Source organism: Carassius carassius, chromosome 9 (assembly GCF_963082965.1).
Source record: "Carassius carassius chromosome 9, fCarCar2.1, whole genome shotgun sequence".
Taxonomy (NCBI): domain Eukaryota; kingdom Metazoa; phylum Chordata; class Actinopteri; order Cypriniformes; family Cyprinidae; genus Carassius; species Carassius carassius.
This window is the reverse complement of record NC_081763.1, coordinates 19,416,102-19,437,124: the sequence shown is the minus strand read 5'-3', so window position 1 is coordinate 19,437,124 and position 21,023 is coordinate 19,416,102. Positions and strand designations below refer to the sequence as shown.

Genomic DNA, 21,023 nt, shown 5'->3' with positions numbered 1-21,023 from the left:
TTTTCCTCTCATTGTCTGTTTGGAAATATTTCACAATATTATTTATTATTTTGGAAAGCCAAAGATTACTTTATATGTTTTGATTTTTAATTTATGCAAACTGAGACATTCAGAGATATTGTCATGGTAATCCTAAGCATTATATGTATGTATATATATATATATATATATATATATATATATATATATATATATATATATATCGCTGTTATATATTAAACTATTATTTGATATATTAAATAGTTTAACTGTCACAGTGGAAAGAGATCGTTTAGAAAAAATAGTTTGTCAACAATGCAAGTGGACAATAACACAGAGTCATTTTTAAATCAGCTAAAGTCAGTTCATTGATGTTTCAGTGATGACGCTATTGTTTGATATTTTTGTGTTACCTTTCATATTTATGCTGTGATAAATGGTTTGTGTTTTATAATTTTATCACTTTAAATTTAGCTCAAAATCTTATAATAGACTGTTCAATGGCAGGTTTAGCTGTTATAACTTACTCCATATAATGTGACAACATGCCCCTCTATAATTGGCAAATGTTGTTCAATGTGCCTACAGACATGGATTTTCAAAAATAAACCTATGCTGAAAAACATTAATCAAAGGGCTTGTTTATTTATTTATTATTATTTGATTGAGCTTGTACTATTTACATAATAACGGGGAGTATTACACAACTTCAAGTTTTGCAACTAATTATGACAATGTCTAAAACATTGCTGTCTCTCTAGAGTCTAAAAACGATTGTATTGTATAATCTATTGTAATTCATCTAAGGGTTAATCTTTTGTAATTATTTTATGAAATACACAATGTATTTTTTTTTTTTAAATGGATGTCTGAGTCCAGAAACCTTCCGAAAACTCAATGATGAAATGCTTCAAATAGGCCTTGTTAAATGTCAGACAGAGAGACATCTAGCGACAGAACTATTACCACAGGAACTGCACAACACTTGCTCTTATTTGTGTTTTACTACAAAACCATTTGTCATCGGCTAGAAATATGGTAATCATAAATAAATCATCCATGTCTTTTAAAAAGAGTGGTAACTTCCAAGTGTTTATCATTTTCCGTAAGACCTTTACAGTAGAATTTTGTACCGGAAGTAGAGAGTGTAAACAGACGCGCGCCGTCGTTACCCGCGACTGTCAGTGATGAAACAGTGTTTCCTTGTACCAAACTAATGTTTCCCTCACTTCCACAGGGATGCATCACTTAAACGGCCTTCGCTAGGTTTAGTCGATCAGACCGCAGTAATAAATCCAGCAGAAACTGAACCCAGAGACCCGGCTGCAGGAGGGAGAGTCGCGGGGAAGAAGCGCGATGCCGCGGCGGAAGGTATGATCGCATCCTACAGGCCAGTTGCGTACATGACTATATAGCGCTCGCGCTCAGGATCTCGCACCTGCGTGTTCATGTGTAACCAGCCTTCACCTGCTCGTTTCACACAAACTCGAGATCCAGAAGTTGCAGTCATCATAACCAAATAACTAGTTAAAATTGTTAATGTGTGTAATGTGCAGACGCTAGCCAAAACTATAAAGTTAAGGATCGGTGTAATAATGCGTGGTTTCAAGTAAGTAGTAAGCGCATACAAAATTAGTTCATATTTATTTTGCTTTCAATTCGGATATTTGTTTTTGTGATACATATCAATTGTAATGATCTAATATCAAGTCATGTTTTCATATATGCTGATGAAGCAATATTTACTGTCAGGAGATAAAAGGGAGTGAGGGATGATGTCCTGAAATTATCTACAAGGGTGTTAAAAGCATCATTGCCCATGACGTTTTTATTCTAATTCGGTTCATTGTACACCCATATTTATATTAACCTTGGTAAAAATGTTTTGATTCGGTCAAACCGGTGACCACAGTGTAAAAAAAGATTTCTCAGCAACACTTTATTAGTAGTTCCACATTATTGAATAAAAATTATGACATTAAATAATCCAGATCGTAATGCAAATAATGAACCCCTTGCAGCACCTTCTGGGACCCCTGGTTCTGTGTAATTAAAATGTGACCCTGGACCACAAAACCAGTCTTAAGGGTCAATTTTTAGGACATATTTTAAGGACAATATTTGGCAGAGATTGAACTATTTAAGTGAAGTGAAGTGACGTGACATTCAGCCAAGTATGGTGACCCATACTCAGAATTCTTGCTCTGCATTTAACCCATCCGAAGTGCACACACACAGAGCAGTGAACACACACACACACTGTGAACACACACCTGGAGCAGTGGGCAGCCATTTTTGCTGCGGCTCCCGGGGAGCAGCTGGGTGTTCGATGCCTTGCTCAAGGGCACCTAAGTCGTGGTATTGAGGGTGGAGAGAGCACTGTACATGCACTCCCCCCACCCACAATTCCTGCCGTCCCGGGACTCGAACTCACAACCTTTCGATTGCAAACGACTCTCTAACCATTAGGCCACGACTTCCCCTCATTTTTGAAAATCTGGAAAATGAGGGTGCAAAAAAATCTAAATATTGAGAAAAGCGCCTTGGAAGTTTTCCAAATGAAGTTCTCAGCAATGCATATTACTAATCAAAAATTAAGTTTTAAAGGTCCCATGACATGGATTATTTCCTTTTCTTTAAATGCTTTTTAATGTTTCCTTAGGTGTACCTATATTGTTAGTATGATTTTTACATTTAAAATTTAGAAATAAAAAGCATTTTTATATCCTGATATTAGCCCTCTGGCTTGAATGCTCTGTTTGAAGGGGCGTGTCTGCTGTGAGACTCCGAGTAAACGACAACTGTTGTGATTGGCTGACATCTTTGCATTTTAAATGCGTATTACATGTGGAACCCCTCTCAAATATATATATTTATATTTACTATTACAGCTGTCGAGATTAACGAATCGTGGATTTGTTGATTATATAATAATTTTTTTCGATCTTTTCCCATCACATGAAAGGCTGCAGTAATGAGCATTGAGTAGACAGAGTCTGTTTATCGCGTGAATGCAGTCATCTCGTCATTATTGCAACACGTTTTCTCTCACAAAATGCTTTCACCACAACTAACAGCAAACACATGAATACAGTAAGGGCTTTGTTCAGCGTCATTCATTGTAACGGCAGTTTGGGCAAGTGTGCAGATATACTTGCGATGTGTGACAGCTCCGAAAAAAAGGGAGCGTTCTTTGATCGCTCTCTGTAGTTAAATCACAATTTAAATAACAGATTTGTTTCATGCTACTAAGAGAAACAACGTGAAGTTGATCGTTTAGTCATTGGCTTGATTCACTGATGCATAAACAGTATTAAACGATTTAGAAAGAAAGTCTGTGTGAACTTGAATAATTAGCTAACGTTACACATCAGGAATCACTGATCACAGATCAGGCATTAATGAACAGGGTTACTCACTGTTTGTGCCGGTGCTGTCGAATCCATATCATAAAAGTCTGTTTGTAATGCCTGTGCTGACATTGCGACTGAATTATATGTAAATATTTGGGCGGGCAAAGCAGAGAAAGGGGAGGTAACATTTCTCTTTACAACGTCACAAAGAGGAGATTCCAGATCAGCCCGTTTGAGCTTCCATTTTCTCAAAGGCAGAGAAAGATAGTAAAATCTCGATTTACACCGGTTTAAATTTCTAGAAACTTGGGGACCATATACAGGCTAGGGGAACTCATATTAATGTTAAAAAAAACCTCAGAAAGTGACATTTTCATGTCATAGGACCTTTAATATATTTACAGTAGGAAATTTGCAAAATGTCTTCATGGAACATGATCTTTGCTTAATATCCTAATAATTTTTGGCATACAAGAAAAATCAATCATTTTGACCCATACAATGTATTTTTGGCTATTGCTATACCCCAGCGACTTAAGACTGGTTTTGTGCTCCAGGGTCACATATGAGAAACATAAAGAAGGAGTCACCAGGTTCATTTTCACAGGTCAGGCACTATCTGTTCTCTGGAGTGATTTTTCATAAAAACCATCCTTTTAAAAGTACATTTTTCTAATTTGTTTCACTATGTGTATATCAATAAAAAAGATGACGGTAAGAATATACAATAAGGTTCCATTGTTTAACCTTAGATTATACTAGCCAAGATGAACTAAAAGATAGACTAAAAATACTTCTGAAGCATTTATTAAACTTAGTTCCATGTTAATTTCAACATTTACTAATACTTTATTAAAATCAAAAGTTGAATCTGTTCAAATTCAGTCTGAGATAAGATGAACTAACACTGAACAGTTGCATTTGTATTAACAAACATTAACAACGATCAATAGATACTACATGTTATCCGTATTGTTAGTGAATGTTAATAGTTCATGCTTACTAATGGGACCTCATTGTAAAGTGTGAACAAGATAACATTTGTATTTAGAGACCAAACCGGGTTTTGATGTTTTTGACACTTAAGAGAAATGTGGGCAGTAGCTCTGAAGGTACAGAGGATTCAGACTTCTCCGCGGAGCACACAGACAGCTCAGAGAGTGACGCCCACGCAGTGAGAAACACCCGCCTCACTCGCTCCTCACTGCGTCTCAGCCGCAACTCACAAGGTAAGACATGGTACTTTCAATAAAAGTATGATTTACTAATAATGAGAAAGACAATAGCTTTGGAAATTTGGGTTGTAGGAGTAATGAAATTATCATGTGATTTTTGACCCAAAATAAACAATAATTTAAACCTGAGGTGATGGGTTGATAGGTAAGAAGCATGATGGATGAAGAACAATAAACAAAAGAGTGAAAGAACAAACCTGAAAGCTTTGTTTCTAGATTCCAGTCCTGTGGGGAACCCGTCTGCCCCAGTTTCAGAGGAGGTGGTGAACTATTCCACCCGTCGCGTGACTCGCAGTCAACAGCAGGGGGTGTCAGTCTTGCCCAAGAAATACCCCTTGCGACAGAGTCGCTCTTCTGGCTCAGACACGGAGCAGCATGGGGAAATCTCAGAGAGGGGTAGGAGGAGAAAACCGCATGGTTCTTCACTCATGCCTTCCCTCATTTGAGTATCTCCATGCTTTGCTCTGCTCGCATGTGCTTCTCTTCATTAGTCTTGTCTTTATGACAAGTCACAGATTTTCCTCAGTTCATATAGCATGTTAACCATTCCAAAGGTCAGTAAGTATTTTTTACTGTTCTTTCGAAGCAGCGTAACTGTTTTCATCATTGATAATAATAAGAAATGTTTCTTGAACACCAAGCAGAATGATTTCTGAAGGTTCATGTGACACTGAAGACTGAAGTAATGACTGCTGAAAATTCAACTTTGACATCACAGGAATAAAATGCATTTTAAAATATTCAAATAGAAAACAGTTATTTAAAATAATTATAATATTTCACAATATTACTGCTTTTACTGTATTTTTGATCAAATAAATGCAGCCTTGGTGAGCAAGTCTTCTTTCAAAAGCATGTTAAAAAATCTTACTGACCTTTTAAACGGTAGTGTACATCATTTTCATTTTTCTTTGTTGTAAAATTTAATTATTTGAAGTAATGTATTAGACTTTCATAATACTTCATTTCATATTCTGTGGCTTTCGCCTACTTTTGCTGTTGTAGTTTGCTATCATTTGAATGTATAGGTACCACTATCTATTTGTGTGTACATATACACCCTAAAATAGTCAAATCTGTTCAATCCGTTTTTGACAATGTGTTGGCTCAAGCATCAATAAAACAAACTTACGTTCCAGTTCAGAAGCATACAGCTTTTTGTCACGAATTACAGCAACAGTCAACATTTTATAATTATTAAGTGCATCTTTTAACATGAATGATCATCACTGATACCGAAACGTTTTATACTAGCGATTACTGATTGACACTGACATGTGATTGACACTTTAATCTCAACCTTTGAGAGATCTGGTTAGTACAGTATGTGGTTAGCTACACCTTCACTTTAACCTCCACTTGTGTTTATTGTATTTTCTTCCTTTCCTCTGTAGTTACACTATTGCTATTTTCATTTTATTGATGTAATGATATATTCCTTATTCCATTCTTAGATTTTATACAGTCCTGTTTTCTGTTTTGTTGGTCATCCAGACATTAAGGAAAGTGCAGACCATGATGAGTCCCCACCCAGGACGCCCACAGGCAACGCTCCTTCCTCTGAGTCTGACATTGACATGTCCAGCCCAAATGTGTCTCATGATGAGAGTCTGGCAAAGGAGCTGTCTCTGAAAGAATCCAGCCTTGCTCACCGGCCCAAACGCCGACGCTTTCATGAGAGCTACAACTTTAACATGAAATGCCCAACACCTGGTTGTAATTCACTTGGTAATTAGATTCCAGGTCCTTTATTTGATTTTTTAAGAATATCTAAGCTACCGTTCAAAGGTTTGGAGTTGGCCAAGTATGGTGACCCATACTCAGAATTGTTGGCCGATTTTTTTTTATGTTTCTGAAGAAAAAGTTTGTTATGTTCACCAAGGCTGCATTTATTTGATCAAAAACACAGTAAAAAAATTTAAAATGGTGAAATATTACTATGATTTAAAGTAACTGTTTTCTATTTTCACTTATTGCAATTTATTCCTGTGATGCAAAGCTGAATTTTCAGCATGATTACTCCAGTCTTCGGTGTCACATGATCTTTCAGAAATCATTCTGACATGCTGATTTGGTGTATTAGTGTATTAATAGTGGCTTTACTTGTCTTCTGGCAAGACTGTTTTGTGTTCAGGTTTATTGAAATGCTCAAATTTTCTAAACCTTCATTCCTCCTTCAGGACATTTAACCGGGAAACATGAAAGGCACTTTTCAGTATCTGGATGTCCACTGTACCATAACCTTTCAGCAGATGAGTGTAAGGTAATACTTATGTGTGTCATTTGGACTAAACCTTTAGCCAAATTGTATTTTGCTTAAACAACAAGGTTTACCTTCAAATCAAACCTTTTACTCAGGTGAAGGGAAGCTCTCGAGACAAACACGTGGAGGAGCGGACGCTGTCACAGCGGCAGGATGAGAATCGCCATTCAGCTCGGCAACAGGTAAAACAGCACACCAGGTATTTAACATCCTCCCTCTTGGGCCCTAGTAATGACCGCCGATGAATGACATTCTCCAAGAGCTGCTTTCAGATTTTATGTGCAGTAACAATACGTTAATTAAATAGCCTCAACTCCCACTCACATTCTCTGAGCTACCTCACATCTAGGCCCAAGTGGAGCAACAGCTGCGGTATAAAGAAAAGGTGACAGAGATGAGGAGGAAGAGAAACTCTGGTCCACTTAAAGAGCAAAAAGACAAGTATACAGTGAGTCTCCATATGTGCAGAAAGAATGACAGCAACCCTTAGCAAATGAAACTGTTTCTGAGCTCTCATTGTTTGACTCTCTCCAGGAGCACAGACAGACCCATGGCAGCAGTCGTGAGCCTCTGCTGGAGAACATCACAAGTGACTATGACCTAGAGCTATTCAGAAAAGCCCAGGCACGTGCCTTGGATGATCTTGTAAGAGAGGAGACCCATCTCATTTTTTCCCCTCCTTTTCTCCTTTTTTCTCTCTTTCATGATCTGTAAAGATTGTGGTGGGCTGAGCCTTCTCACCACTGCATTCTGGGTTGTGCGATGGGCCTACACCGGACTCTCTTCCACTGTAGCCTCCACACTGCTGCCACTCTCTCATCAGTTGCATATGGGTGTTACTCAGAGTTTTAAGCAACATACTTTAACTGCCCTACCTTAAAGGAACAGCTCCAAAAATCTAAATTCTGACATTTACTAACCCTGATGTTCCAGACCTGGATAGTGTCATCTTTTAGAGCTTGACTGAAAATCAATCGAATGAATAATAACAGAATTGTTATTTTTGGTTGAACTGTTCCAATAATAGAAATAAATAATCATGAGTAGACATTAATTTACCTTCTTATTTTCTCCAGCTCATTTCGATCTTTACTGTTAGTTTAACTTTTAAACTTCTACATTGTCTTCTGTTTATTTATTAGTACAGTCTCTGAAAATGTACACCTCCATTCAAAAGTTTGAGGATCAGTATTATTTTTTTGAAAGTTTTTTAAAGAAGTCACGTATGTTCACCAAGGCTGCATTTAGAACTTACTTTCTTTATTTAAAAAAAAAAAAAAAAAAATCATACTGTCCCCAAACTTGTCAGCAGTAGTGTATCTCTCGATCTCGTCCTCAACCTCCTCATTCATGAATGAATCTTCTGCGGTAGGCTTCAGGATTTTTTTCTTCTAAACTCTGTTGTCGTTCCCTCCAGTCAGACCTGTGTTTCTCCCACCCTTCATTGGTCATTGCAGGAAAAACTCCGGCTGCAGGGTCAGGTAACGGAGGGCGGCAACATGATAAAGACCATTGTGTTCGGCCGCTACGAGTTGGACACCTGGTACCACTCGCCGTACCCTGAAGAGTACGCCCGCCTCGGCCGTCTCTACATGTGCGAGTTCTGCCTCAAATACATGAAGAGTCAGACCATTCTGCGACGTCACATGGTAATTTTTTCAACATGTTCAGTTATTATTACTATTATCACAATTTACATTGAATGATGTTTATACCATTGTTTGATGCAACTGCAGACCATATTTTTGTATGAAAATAAACAAGTTAAAAACACTCTAACTGAAAAACTTTTAGTGCTTTTCTATAGTATTAAGCTTCAAATCTCAACTATACATCAGATTGATTTCTTCTATAAATTATAAAAAAAAAATAAAAAAAAAATATATATATAAATATATATATATATATATATATATATATATATACATATAGTACAGACCAAAAGTCACCTTTATTTATATAGCGCTTTAAACAAAATACATTGCGTCAAAGCAACTGAACAACATTCATTAGGAAAACAGTGTCAATAATGCAAAAATGATAGTTAAAGGCAGTTCATCATTGGATTCAGTTATGTCATCTCTGTTCAGTTAAATAGTGTCTGTGCATTTATTTGCAATCAAGTCAACGATATCGCTGTAGATGAAGTGTCCCCAACTAAGCAAGCCAGAGGCGACAGCAGGCAAGGAACCAAACCTCCATTGGTGACAGAATGGAGAAAAAAACCTTGGGAGAAACCAGGCTCAGTTGGGGGGCCAGTTCTCCTCTGACCAGACGAAACCAGTAGTTCAGTTCCAGGCTGCAGCAAAGTCAGATTGTGCAGAAGAATCATCTGTTTCCTGTGGTCTTGTCCTGGTGCTCCTCTGAGACAAGGTCTTTTCAGGGGATCTGTATCTGAGGCTCTAGTTGTCCTGGTCTTCGCTGTCTTTCAGGGATGTAGAGGTCCTTTCTAGGTGCTGATCCACCATCTGGTCTGGATACGTTCTGGATCCGGGTGACTGCAGTGACCCTCTGATCTGGATACAGACTGGATCTGGTGGCTACGGTGACCTCAGAATAAGAGAGAAACAGACTAATATTAGCGTAGATGCCATTCTTCTAATGATGTAGCAAGTACATAGGGTGTTATGTGAAGTGTTCCCGGTTCCGGTTTACCTAATTAATGCAGCCTAAAAATCCTTTAAAGGATTTGGATAATAAAAGCATATTAGTATGTTATGTGTAAGCCAGGTTAAAGAGATGGGTCTTTAATCTAGATTTAAACTGCAAGAGTGTGTCTGCCTCCCGAACAATGTTAGGTAGGTTATTCCAGAGTTTGGGCGCCAAATAGGAAAAGGATCTGCCGCCTGCAGTTGATTTTGATATTCTAGGTATTATCAAATTGCCTGAGTTTTGAGGACGTAGAGGATTATAAGGTTAAAGGAGCTCATTCAAATAAAATAAAAACAGCTACACGGAGCTACAATTTGCTACAGAAGGCCAACAGGAAGTAGAGAAAACACTGTCCAACAGCGACACCCGCAGGCAAAAGTCTGGAAACATTACTTTTTTTAATGTTTTTGAAAGAAGTTTCTTCTGCTCATCAAGCCTGCATTTATTTGATCAAAAATACAGAAAAAAAAATGTAATATTGTGATATATTATTACAATTTAAATAATTGTTTTTAAATGTATTATACTTTAAATTATCATTTATTTCTGTGATGCAAAGCTGAATTTTAGGATCATTATCACATGATCCTTTAGAAATCATTCTAATATGATGATTCATTATCAAAGTTGGAAACAGTTCTGCTGCTTAATATTTTTTCAGAACTTGTGATACTTTTTTAGGATACTTTGATGAATAAAAAGTAAAAAAAAAAAAAGAATCTATGTTTTTAAAATATAAATATTTTTTTATATTTTTTTATATTTTTAATAACAATGTACACTACTGGTCAGTAATTTGGGGTCAGTAATTTTTTTTCTTCTTTTTAAATAAAATCAATACTTTTATTCAGCAAGGATGTGTTAAATTGATAAAAATTGATAGTAAAGAAAATATATTATTAGAATATATATTATTAGAATTTTTTTTTATTTTGAATAAATGCAGTTCTTTTTAACCTTTTATTCATCAAATATCTTAGACAGCAGAACTGTTTCAAACACTCATAATAAATCAGAATATTAGAATGATTTCTAAATGATCATGTGATAGACTGAATGTTACATGTGACACTGAAGGCTGGAGTAATGATGCTGAAAATTCAGCTTTGCATCAAAGGAATAAATTATTTTTTTTAAAGTATATTCAAATAGAAAAATATTATTTTAAGTTGTAATAATATTTCACTATATTACTGTTTTTTCTGTATTTTTGATCAAATAAATGCAGGCTTGATGAGCAGAAGAAACTTCTTTCAAAAACGTTAAAAATAGTAATGTTTCCAAACTTTTGGTCTGTACTGTATATATAAATATATGAATGGTATTATAATGTTATACTAAAACAGCATAATTGTAATTACGATTAGAAATTCAATTAGGTAATTGTGCAGCCCTACCTCGAATCATAATTTTGATAGGTGAATGTTTTTGCATTCACATGTACATCTCTTTCTTATTTCACTTTCAATCAGGCCAAATGTGTGTGGAAACATCCACCAGGTGATGAGATTTACAGAAAAGGGGCTATATCTGTTTTTGAAGTGGATGGCAAGAAGAACAAGGCAAGAGCAAAGACAATCCAAAAGGGACTCTTGATTTTCTGTGACAACTTTTAATTGGCTTTGATTTAAAAATCTGGAGGTCAGTAATTTGCAATCAGTATCTGATTCTGCTTTGACACTGTCATTCATTGGCCTTTTGTAGATTTATTGTCAAAACCTGTGCCTCCTTGCCAAACTCTTCCTGGACCACAAAACTTTGTACTACGATGTGGAGCCGTTCCTCTTTTATGTGATGACCGAAGCTGACAATACCGGCTGCCATCTTGTCGGATACTTCTCCAAGGTACTCTTGTTAGTCACTCCAGTGCACCTTAAGCTTCAGTTACCTTGCAAGTGATTATTTTGTAGTAATCAAAATACATATCTGGGTTTAGGAAAAGAATTCATTCCTGAACTACAATGTCTCCTGCATCCTGACCATGCCACAGTATATGAGGCAGGGTTATGGCAAGATGCTGATTGATTTCAGTGAGTTCAGTAGATTTAGATCATTTGTCTACTTTTTATAGCTGTTATTTGTCATTACTGTTAAGCTTAAATAAGATTGCAAAAGGTGATGTTAAAGTTACAGTTCTAACTGTAGAATATGTAAATTATGCCATGCCATTTTATATAAAAAAACCTTTAAGAACATGTTAGAATAGCTCTTTTTAAACTGTGGTCATGTGCACTTTTTGATGCGGAAATTAATGGAAGACATGAACATGTTAATGTGTAAATGGCTTGTGTCTGCGCAGGTTATTTGCTGTCCAAAGTAGAGGAGAAGGTTGGCTCCCCTGAACGGCCTCTCTCTGACCTGGGACTCATCAGTTACAGGAGTTACTGGAAAGAAGTGCTCCTGCGCTACTTGCACAAATTTCAGGGCAAAGAGATCTCCATTAAAGGTACTCCGTGTTATGTTCACTTCTTTTAAATGTTACTTCTTTTTTTAAGGTTAGTAAGATTTTTTTATTACGGTAATTATTTAAAATAATTATTATTTTATCCAGCAAAGATGCATTAAATTGATCAAAGGTGCTGTAAAGACATTTATAATTTTACAAAAAATGTATTTTGTATTATTTTCATTCATCAAAGAAAGAAATGTTTCTTGAGCAGCAAATCAACATATTAGAATGATTTCTGACACTGAAGACTGGAATAAATAAATTAGATTTACAATATATTCAAATAGAAAACAGTTTTCAGTTTTTTTAATATTTCACAATATTTACAGTATTTGTGAACAAATAAATATGCATCCTTGGTGAGCATAAGAGACAAAAACATTAAAAACATCTTACAGACCATAAACTTTTGAACAGTGGTTAATGTTCTTTTGTCTTCCTTTTCCCATTTATGATTGTAACATTTAATATTATGAATAACTGTTTTCATTCTTTGTCATATATTGACACTTGGGAGCAGAAATCAGCCAAGAAACAGCGGTCAACCCTGTAGACATTGTCAGCACTTTACAGTCACTCCAGATGCTGAAGTACTGGAAAGGAAAGCATCTGATTCTAAAAAGACAGGTAACTGCTATTGTAATGTAATGTATGTAGTCATTTTAGCAGCATACTAAACATTAACAGTAATTACAGGTTTGTTATTTTGATTTAATTTTGTGTTTTTAATGCATTTAAACGGTTTAATGATTTTTAGGATCTGATTGATGATTGGAAAACCAAAGAGGAAAAACGTGGAAGCAGCAAGACTATTGACCCTACGTCCTTGAAGTGGAGCCCACCCAAAGGAACCTAAGAGATTAATCTGCATGCTCTTCACTGTTTGCTGTAGCTTAGCTGGTCTTGGTCACTACTAGAATAGTTCAACACATAGGAAGGTGTTCTCTTTCATAGGTTCACACAACAATGCATAGCTATGACGCTTTGGGAATGCCCCTTGGGTGTGCAGATTGTCTGAAGCCTGAATGGAATCATGCCAATTCATTTAGCTCTTCAGAAGTGATTTATCTGGCTCATGTTTCGGCTTATATCTTTGAGCTTATATCTCTTTTGCACTTCATTCAGTGAAACCTTGTTTCTCCTCTCAGTGAAGTGTTATGGAGTTTTGTCACTGCCAGTGACCGTGCTCTTGTCTTATCGCGAGCAACAAAATTGCACAGTAAGTTTGATAAATGTATGGGTATGTCTCACGTGTAAGGTGCTTTTACAGCACTTCCAACTGTAATTTTTGTGTGAATCTCAGTCTCAAAACTCTTTGCTAGTTTACATTTTGTACACTGTTGCGTCCGCCTAGGAGGATTTCAGGCCCACTTTAGTTGACGCTCTCCTGCCAAGCGTCTAGGAGGTGCTGCCTTCTGCAGGCCTATACTGAACTAGTGGACGTGTTAGCGCACGCTCCTGAAATGCTTAATATTGAGTGGCTGGACGAACCGCATGAGTCTCAGTCCTCTAAGCTCGACGATCGCTTCATAACTGGACCCAATTCTCATCCCACACAAAGAAAGTTGCAATTTTTCAGTGATCTGCATCACAAAATCTCTAGATCCTGGAATCAAATATTCTCTGCTTGCTTTACTAACATAACTAATGCTGACATCACCAACTTAGTGGGTTCTGTAGATCATGGTTATGCCGCTATTCTCTTGATCAAGGACATGCTGGTCTCTTACCTCTTGCTGTCTTCAGCCCTCTCATTGAAGTCCCACCCTCTCCTCCCAACTTAGCCATGTAGGACCATTTCTACCCTCATCAGAAAGTCCTAAATGGCAGTTGGTCAGACGGGCATGGTGCATCACTCCTTATCTTTCAGCCTTATAAAGGAAGGATATGGATGAGGTAGGGGGGGCCTGACTCCAGAAGCGGTCAAAGATCTCTATAGAGTTACAGACCTGGCACTGCGTGCAACTAAGCCACCCCTGACTAAATCTTGTGGAGAAGGTGAAGGTTTTTCTCCACAACAAAGGTTTTTTTCCCATCTTGCAGTCGGTATTGTTTGGAGAGACAGTTAGCTCGGTGATGGATAAATTCTGCCCTTTAGCTGTTTATGCCCAGGAGGGCACACAACTCTTCCAACCCTGCCTCTGTGCTCAGAGACCACTCCACGCTCAGGAAGAAGCCCGTTAGCAGGAGTGACAATATCCCCCACCTCTTCTGGTTTGGTGAGCTTGGGGCCATCCTTCGACCTGTTAGCACCTGCATAAGTGGATTGAGCTGAAGCTCTCAGATGAACCCATGGCTTCAGCTTCTTCGGGTCGTTCCTGACCTCTGTGTCAGGAAAAGGAGAGCTTCCCTCATTTCATAAATGTAAGGGACAGACCGCCCACTCCTTCTGTCTTCCTCCTTTTGCTTCTGTTGAGGACTAGAGTCTTTGGTTACTCTGCCATGTTCAAGCTTTGAGGCTCTATGTGGACCACTCTAAACAATGGCACAAGTCCTCCCAATTCTTGGTGTGTTTTGGTGCTGCTTCCAGAGGGCTTGCTGCATCAAAACATAGGATATCTCATTGGGTAAGGCATGCTATCTCCCTTCCGTATGAGGTGCGAGGTCTCCTATTACCGCTAAGTATTTGAGCTCATTCTACCAGGAGTGTTGTTTCCTCTCAAGCTCTTTTCAGAGGAGTTCCCCTGGAGGATATCTGTGTGGCAGCAGGATTGTCTTTTTATCAGGTAGATAAATATAGCTCGGATTTAGAAACAGCTCTTGGTTCCCAGATTCTTTATGCTTGAACCAGCCATATGAGGTTATATGGGCAGGTGTATTAAACATAGACATAAATGTAGATTTCTGAAGAGTGTTTTTGAAGCTCAAAGAGGCGGGAGCTGGATGTTGAAACCATGCCCAGCTAGCTCGACGGTGGTGTCAGCAGTGGCAATCCACCTGTCACTCAAGCGAGTGCAGAACTTTAAGGCTTTAATTATGCAGAAATTTAAGGCTTAATATAATTTAAACTAATAAATTATAAAATAAATTCACCCACCTAAGAGTTGTCATGAAGGGCAAAATTAGCAATATAGACCAAAACCACTTTTTGTACCTGGATGTAAACGTTTTTTTTCTGCTGTTATGTTGGGCATTTTAACATGGGAAGTCTAGCGGCCAGTCGAACATTTTGAGTTACCCATGTTCTCTGAATAGGGAACACTATGTTTGCTGCCAAACTCCTCGCACTGCTGACAGGACTTCTTCGGCAGGAAACCTGAGGATTAGATGCTGCGGTCACTAGTATTAGAGTCGATGACATAGTGACATTGAGGTGGCCATTATCCAGTGAATTGGTGTGATCCTATATGGGCTTCAGACAGTCCGCACACCCAAGGGGCGTTCCCATAGCTTCGCAGCATCTCGTTCACTATTCAGAGAACATGGGTAATGCAAGTAACCAGAGACGTTTTCTTTGTTACAGAAAGTTAGAAGTAGGGCTGCAATCCTAACTGTGTCCTGTGTCACATGGCTCAGTTAGAACATTTCGAGTTACCTTAAGCCTGGAATACACTACACAATTTTTGCCCCGATTTTCCACCAATTTAAAGTCTGGAGGAGTTGATGCTGGTTGCTGTAAGTCAGAGCCAGTCTGCAGATTTGAGTGGACAGATTTCATAGAGAATCATGATGTATGATGCTCACAGACACAGTTTTCCTTTGTGACTGTTTACAAAGTCCGTAAGTGTATGATGCCTAGTGTTTGTAAGACCTGGGCCCATATTCATAAAGAATCATAATGCAAAAAGTAGCTCCTAATGACAAAATTCTAAGAAAATTCTTAGAAATGTGGGCGTTTACTCTTAAAATTAAAGAAAAAATCCTAGTAAAGAAAAAAGTAATTCAGAAAGCATCTTAACCCTTAAAAGAGGTCTTAAGGTCAAACTTGTTAGGAGCACAGACGAGGACTTTTAAGAGGCTTAAGAGTTTCTTTAGCAGAGGAGAAAATGGCAGAAAGACGAAGAGGCAGAAGAAATTTGTTGCAGACAATGGATGACAGTGAGTTAATAAGACGCTATAGATTACATCGTGCAGGGATCATGTTTGTGACTGATCTTATTAGAGACGTGCTAACATCTCTGACACAGGGAAATGCCATAGCGCCAGAAATTAAACTTATCACTACATTACAATATTTGGCAACTGGGAAAATGCAACAATGCAGTAGTGATGATTTGGGATTGTCACAACCTTCTGTAAGCAGAGTGATCACACAAACAATTACAGCACTTTCAGAACATCTTATTGTGTCGCAGTTCATTTTGTTTCCACTGGACATTCCCACCTTGCAGGCTCAAAAAACTGCATATATGAATATAGCAGGCTTATAGGTGCACACAAGCAGGGGGAATGAACCGTTATTAGTTTGTGCTATACGCTCCCATGTCTGCTTCTTGTCCCTTGCTGTGACACCCGGCCCGAATTTTCCTTTAAGAATGGCCTTGTGTTCATCCACTAACTGGGCTAACGTAAACACTGTTCCTCTGTCCAGTTTGGCTTTCTCACCCTTCTTGGTTTTGATTCCATGTTTGATAAAACCAACATTCAAACTGCCACTTAAATAGGACAGCAATCACTGTAATTGGAAAGAGTGGAACAATTTTTATCATTCTAAGCCAATCAAATACCTTATAGGAAATTAAAAGCATGGTAAATAAAAAAGGATTTATATACACACATATAGTGTGTGTGTGTGTGTGTGTGAGAGAGAGTGAGAGAGAGAGAGAGAACGGTCAAATAGGAAAAATTACGCATGTAAATTCAAAGTGAGAATTAGAATAGACCCTATACTTAAAAATCACTCTCTTTTTTTTCCTTCTTGGAAAACCAACCAATCACAGTCTTCAATAGATTGTGTCATACATACAGTAGCAACGGGGTCAACCCCGCCTCCTCACTAAGATGAAAGTTTTTGTTTTTTCCTTACTCAGAGTTGCTCTCAGATCGGTCCCGAATCGCTCTTAATCTAAGACTCCTACGTAAAAGTTTTTAAGCTAAATTAAGAGTTTTCTGAGAGGATTCTTAGAATCTTTATGAATACGGGCGATGTTCTTTTAAAAAAAATTTAAAGTTGTGTAGTGTATTTCCAGACTTTAGCTGTCCTGTTAGACTAGAGAACCAGTGTCTGATACTCAAATGGCAATTGTTTTTACTGCTGTTGTTTTTTTGCATCTGCATCTCTTTGTTTTAGAGCAATCACTATTTGACTGTTAAATATTTATGTGGGGGGGGGGGGTATTATAACTAATGGTTTTGTGAACTAAAGAGATTCTTTTTTCCCCCTCTGATCCATATATGTATTCCCAGCCCTATTTGACATTAGCCAAAGTCATTGCACTAAGTGAAAGAGTATTTTATTTGCACAAGTGAGACTAACCCATTGCAGTAAATGTGATCAACCCTTCATCTTCATGCAATGTTTTTTCAAACGCCTATAATCGAAAACTATTAAGTGTAAGCTTCACTTAGTTTATAGCATTTGTGAGCTGCCAGAATATCTTAACCCAGCTCTTAGAATTACCATGATGACCTTGTAAACTCCAAGTAGTGGATTTAACAGACTGTACTATGATCTGTCAGTAGCATGTGTTGCACTAGATACCCTGCACTCTGAAATAAATTCGGTCAGTTTCAAACGATGACGTTCAGTGAGTTAATGGGGTAGAAATAATATACAATGGACTCCAGACTTCCTTAAAGTAAGTTAATCTAAATATGGGAATTATCCCATCATTAAACACCCACACAAAACACAAAAGCAGATACTGTGAATGTTGGTAAAGTTTTTGCATCTGCACGAACTGCTTCCTGTGTATGTAGCAAAATATTCATAGCGGGTTAACGTTACCTGCTTACTCTGTTTCTTTGACTACAACCAATTAACTATAACATATCAGGTTAAGGTTAATCACTTGAAACATATTGTTTCAGTAAAATAAAACTTGGAAGAGGAACGGCCTCAGCCTCATGTCGTTCCAGACCTGCATGTCTTTGTTTCTTATTTAACATTTTTTACTACTAATAATAAATAATTAAAATCTGTTCGAAATGGTTTGAAACGAACATGAGGCTGAGGCTAGTCCACTTCAAGTTGTATAATTGTATTATAAAAATAATATTGTATAAAAAAAAATGTATACGCTTCAAGTGATTAACCATACACAGATTTACTGGTTGTAATAGACATCTATGGTTGTAACCATAGACTATAAAAACAGGGTTGTAAACAGTTCATGCGCAAATGAATATTTGGCAGCGTACACAGGAAGCAGGTCACGCGTAGCAAAGGAAGTAGTACGTCACCAACATGCGTTTCCACAACACGCCCACTAGAAACGTCATGATGACAAGTCAGCCTTGACATTTCCTGAAAGAAAACATTTCCGACTACTTACGGTCCAGCATGAAGATACAAGTATCATGAGAAACCTCTTGTTTTCGGACGTTAGTTCACAGTGTGCTTTGTTGAGATTATAGTTTTATTATATTTTGTCTTTGCGGTTGAGAACAGAGAGGTAGGTGTTATTTTGACATTTTAATTGTGATATAATTATAATGCAATCCCAAATATAAATTTTTATTACAAATAATAATAATAAAAAAAAAACGTAGTGTTGAGTTACCAGCACGCAAAGAGGGGTTTGTTAAAATACACGTCACATTAAGACACGGTTAACCTAAGTTTTTTAGAAATGAAATGTAATAAATGTAGTCACTGTATTATTATATTCATTGTTATGATTAGTGGCAGTCCTGTGCACAACCTCGCATTTCATTAAAGAGAGAGTTCACCCAAAAATGAACATTCTCTCATTATTTACTCACCGACATGTCTTTCCAAACCTCCCTTTCTTCTGTGGAACACATATGCTTCGTTGGTGTTTTGGTGACCTTTGATTTTCAGTGTACGGACAATGGACAAAACAATGACAGATTTCTCAGATTTTTTCTTTTATGAAGAAAGAAAATTAATCAGGTTTGGAACAAAATCAGGTTAACTAAATGGTAACAGAAGCTTGTTTTCTTTTTGAGCAGGTCCCATCAAAATGTCCCAGATGGAGTTCCTCGTCACGAATGTAGCTGAGCTCCTCACTGCTGCTGTACAGGAAGCGTTGCAGCTCATGGGTCAGGCTGTGTTCGAGTATCAGAAAGAGTCTGCCAGAGCGCGCCTGGAGAATCAGAACCTCCAGCAGAAGCTCAAAGAACTCCAGGAGAGGACGACTGGGGATTCCAGTGAGATTATCAAGAACTTATAGTTGTAGAATAAGATGTCTGCTTCCTTATATGTAAACTTTTTCCATCATCTTTTTTTATATTTTTAGATGAAGTTCTGAAAGTCCCTTTTCCCATTGACGAGCCGCATTCAGGGGAGGATCATGCGCAGGAAGATCTCATTTATCATGGAGATTCAACTGTGAGCAAGCAGCCAGAGCAGCCACAATGTCTGAGTGACAGTCCTGTTCATATAAAGCTGGTTTTAGATGAGATTAATGCAGACAACAGACATCATTCTCTGCAAGGACCCTGTGACTATTCTTTAAAGAAGCAAAGACCCCTCTCCAGGGTAAAGAGTAGCCCTCCAAGAAGAATCCCAAAGCCTTTACCTGGAAGCAGAGAGAGTCCAGCAACCAGCAGCGCTCAGTCACCACTGAACTCAAACAGAATCAAAGAGGAATCTAAAACAGAGCCTCTGGCACGTTCTGGTACAGAAGAGACAGACAATGTGACAACACAAGCTCCTGTGTTTCCTGTGCAAGATGTTCCTCAAGCAAATGAACACAACCAGCTGCCTGTTTCATCTTTTTTCAACAACATTGTCCATTATAACCAACCTAGTAATTTACTCAATTCTGCTTCCAAACACATTCTTAGGTCACGGGTAGAGAATATGGTCCAATCGGGGGGCATTCACAACACTCCCAGTGTCAGTGAGAGCAGGGAGATCCTGCACAGCTGCCACATGTGCGGTAAGACGTTTGCAACGCCCTCCAGCCTCGGAGCACACTTTGTGTGTCATTCAAACGAGAGACCTTTTGTGTGCAAGTGCTGCAAGTTCAGGTTCAGTCGTTTAGCAGATCTGAAAAAGCACGAGCGCATTCATACAGGAGAAAGGCCATATAACTGTTCGCTCTGTGGACGGAGATTCAACCGAACAGAGAATCTCAGAAGACACTTGAGGAAGGTTCATTATGGAGCAGTGCTGTGAGCTGATTCACAGCATTTATCTTAGCATGTTGAATTTGGATCCTCCAACAAAATCATTGCTTATTCATATCTCAAAATTAAATAGTTACTTAGTTTATTTAGACTGTTGTCTCCCACTTTTAATGTGTTGCCAGCTGTTTCCAATATCCGTGATGTATTTGAAATCTGAGAAATGCATACTGTTTTATCATAAATATTTCAAATGAAAGTACATGATTTGTGGTTAAATTCTAATTGATCAAAGTGCAGTGTTCTTCTGGATTCTTGTTTTGAATATTGTATTTAAAGCAATGTTTTTTTTTTATTTGTGTGTGTGTGTGTGTGTGTGTAAAAAGTGTATAAATCTGCACACTTTCAGCTGTGCAGCTGAGCTCTTGCAAATCATTTAAAACTGACAGATTTTTCAAAGTGAATACCAGTGGAAACCAAAACATCCATAATCCATTTCTTTCGTAATTCGCTTCAGCTTCTCTTTTTGTTCCATTCCACACACCATTCATTCCAGTCCAACAGTGTCCAGTCTGTTTGCCACTTTGCTTGATCCAGTTCTGACAAACAAAAGAAACGGTTACAAAAAAATGATTTTTTTGTCTTTCAATTAAAAATGTAATTGTATAATATACCTATAACTTTAAGGAATGTCTGGAAAATGTGATCAATCATCTTATGACTCTGTGAAACTAACTCCCATGGGTCTGGAAAATAAAAAAGTGTCAGAGACCCAAGGGTGGTGCCATATTTCATTTTTGACAGAAATGAAAACAAGGCTGTGAGGGACAGAAGTACAGTGCATTTGATGGTTTGTGCTGTTGTTTAAAAACATACTGACAGTTCAGCTGACGAAACTG

At 37.8% G+C, this 21,023-nt stretch overlaps 2 protein-coding genes across 9 annotated transcripts; both read left to right on the top strand.

Annotated features, from left to right (window-relative positions):
• The first annotated feature begins 1,011 nt into the window (after window positions 1-1,011).
• On the top strand, window positions 1,012-12,971 carry LOC132149221 (histone acetyltransferase KAT7-like). 8 transcript variants are annotated; one of them, XM_059558244.1, is made up of 15 exons: window positions 1,028-1,350; window positions 4,384-4,561; window positions 4,784-4,963; window positions 6,062-6,295; window positions 6,748-6,830; window positions 6,926-7,012; window positions 7,180-7,278; window positions 7,365-7,475; window positions 8,288-8,479; window positions 10,955-11,044; window positions 11,187-11,327; window positions 11,419-11,512; window positions 11,782-11,928; window positions 12,452-12,558; window positions 12,689-12,971. In XM_059558244.1, the coding sequence occupies exons 1-15, from the start codon at window positions 1,336-1,338 to the stop codon at window positions 12,785-12,787; spliced, it is 1,857 nt and encodes a 618-aa protein (XP_059414227.1). In that variant the 5' UTR covers window positions 1,028-1,335; the 3' UTR covers window positions 12,788-12,971. The 8 variants fall into 8 exon arrangements, with proteins under 8 accessions (XP_059414230.1, XP_059414232.1, XP_059414231.1 ...); XM_059558245.1 differs by having other exon boundaries at window positions 1,029-1,350; window positions 7,365-7,454; XM_059558246.1 differs by having other exon boundaries at window positions 1,034-1,350; window positions 4,420-4,561.
• A 5,296-nt stretch (window positions 12,972-18,267) lies between these two features.
• On the top strand, window positions 18,268-20,403 carry LOC132149217 (zinc finger protein 436-like). Its single transcript, XM_059558238.1, has 3 exons — window positions 18,268-18,485; window positions 19,006-19,203; window positions 19,293-20,403. The coding sequence occupies exons 2-3, from the start codon at window positions 19,017-19,019 to the stop codon at window positions 20,174-20,176; spliced, it is 1,071 nt and encodes a 356-aa protein (XP_059414221.1). The 5' UTR covers window positions 18,268-18,485; window positions 19,006-19,016; the 3' UTR covers window positions 20,177-20,403.
• Window positions 20,404-21,023: the final 620 nt, after the last annotated feature.

What these genes read in the sequence shown, in the direction of transcription:
- LOC132149217 (XM_059558238.1), top strand. Translation starts at nt 19,017, where the DNA reads ATGTCCCAGATGGAGTTCCTCGTCACGAATGTAGCTGAGCTCCTCACT. An exon ending in GAGGACGACTGGGGATTCCA is followed by an intron (nt 19,204 to 19,292) that starts GTGAGATTATCA and finishes TTATATTTTTAG; the next exon opens with ATGAAGTTCTGAAAGTCCCT.
- LOC132149221 (XM_059558244.1), top strand. An exon ending in TGGGGAAATCTCAGAGAGGG is followed by an intron (nt 4,964 to 6,061) that starts GTAGGAGGAGAA and finishes TTGGTCATCCAG; the next exon opens with ACATTAAGGAAAGTGCAGAC. An exon ending in TTGTCGGATACTTCTCCAAG is followed by an intron (nt 11,328 to 11,418) that starts GTACTCTTGTTA and finishes ATCTGGGTTTAG; the next exon opens with GAAAAGAATTCATTCCTGAA.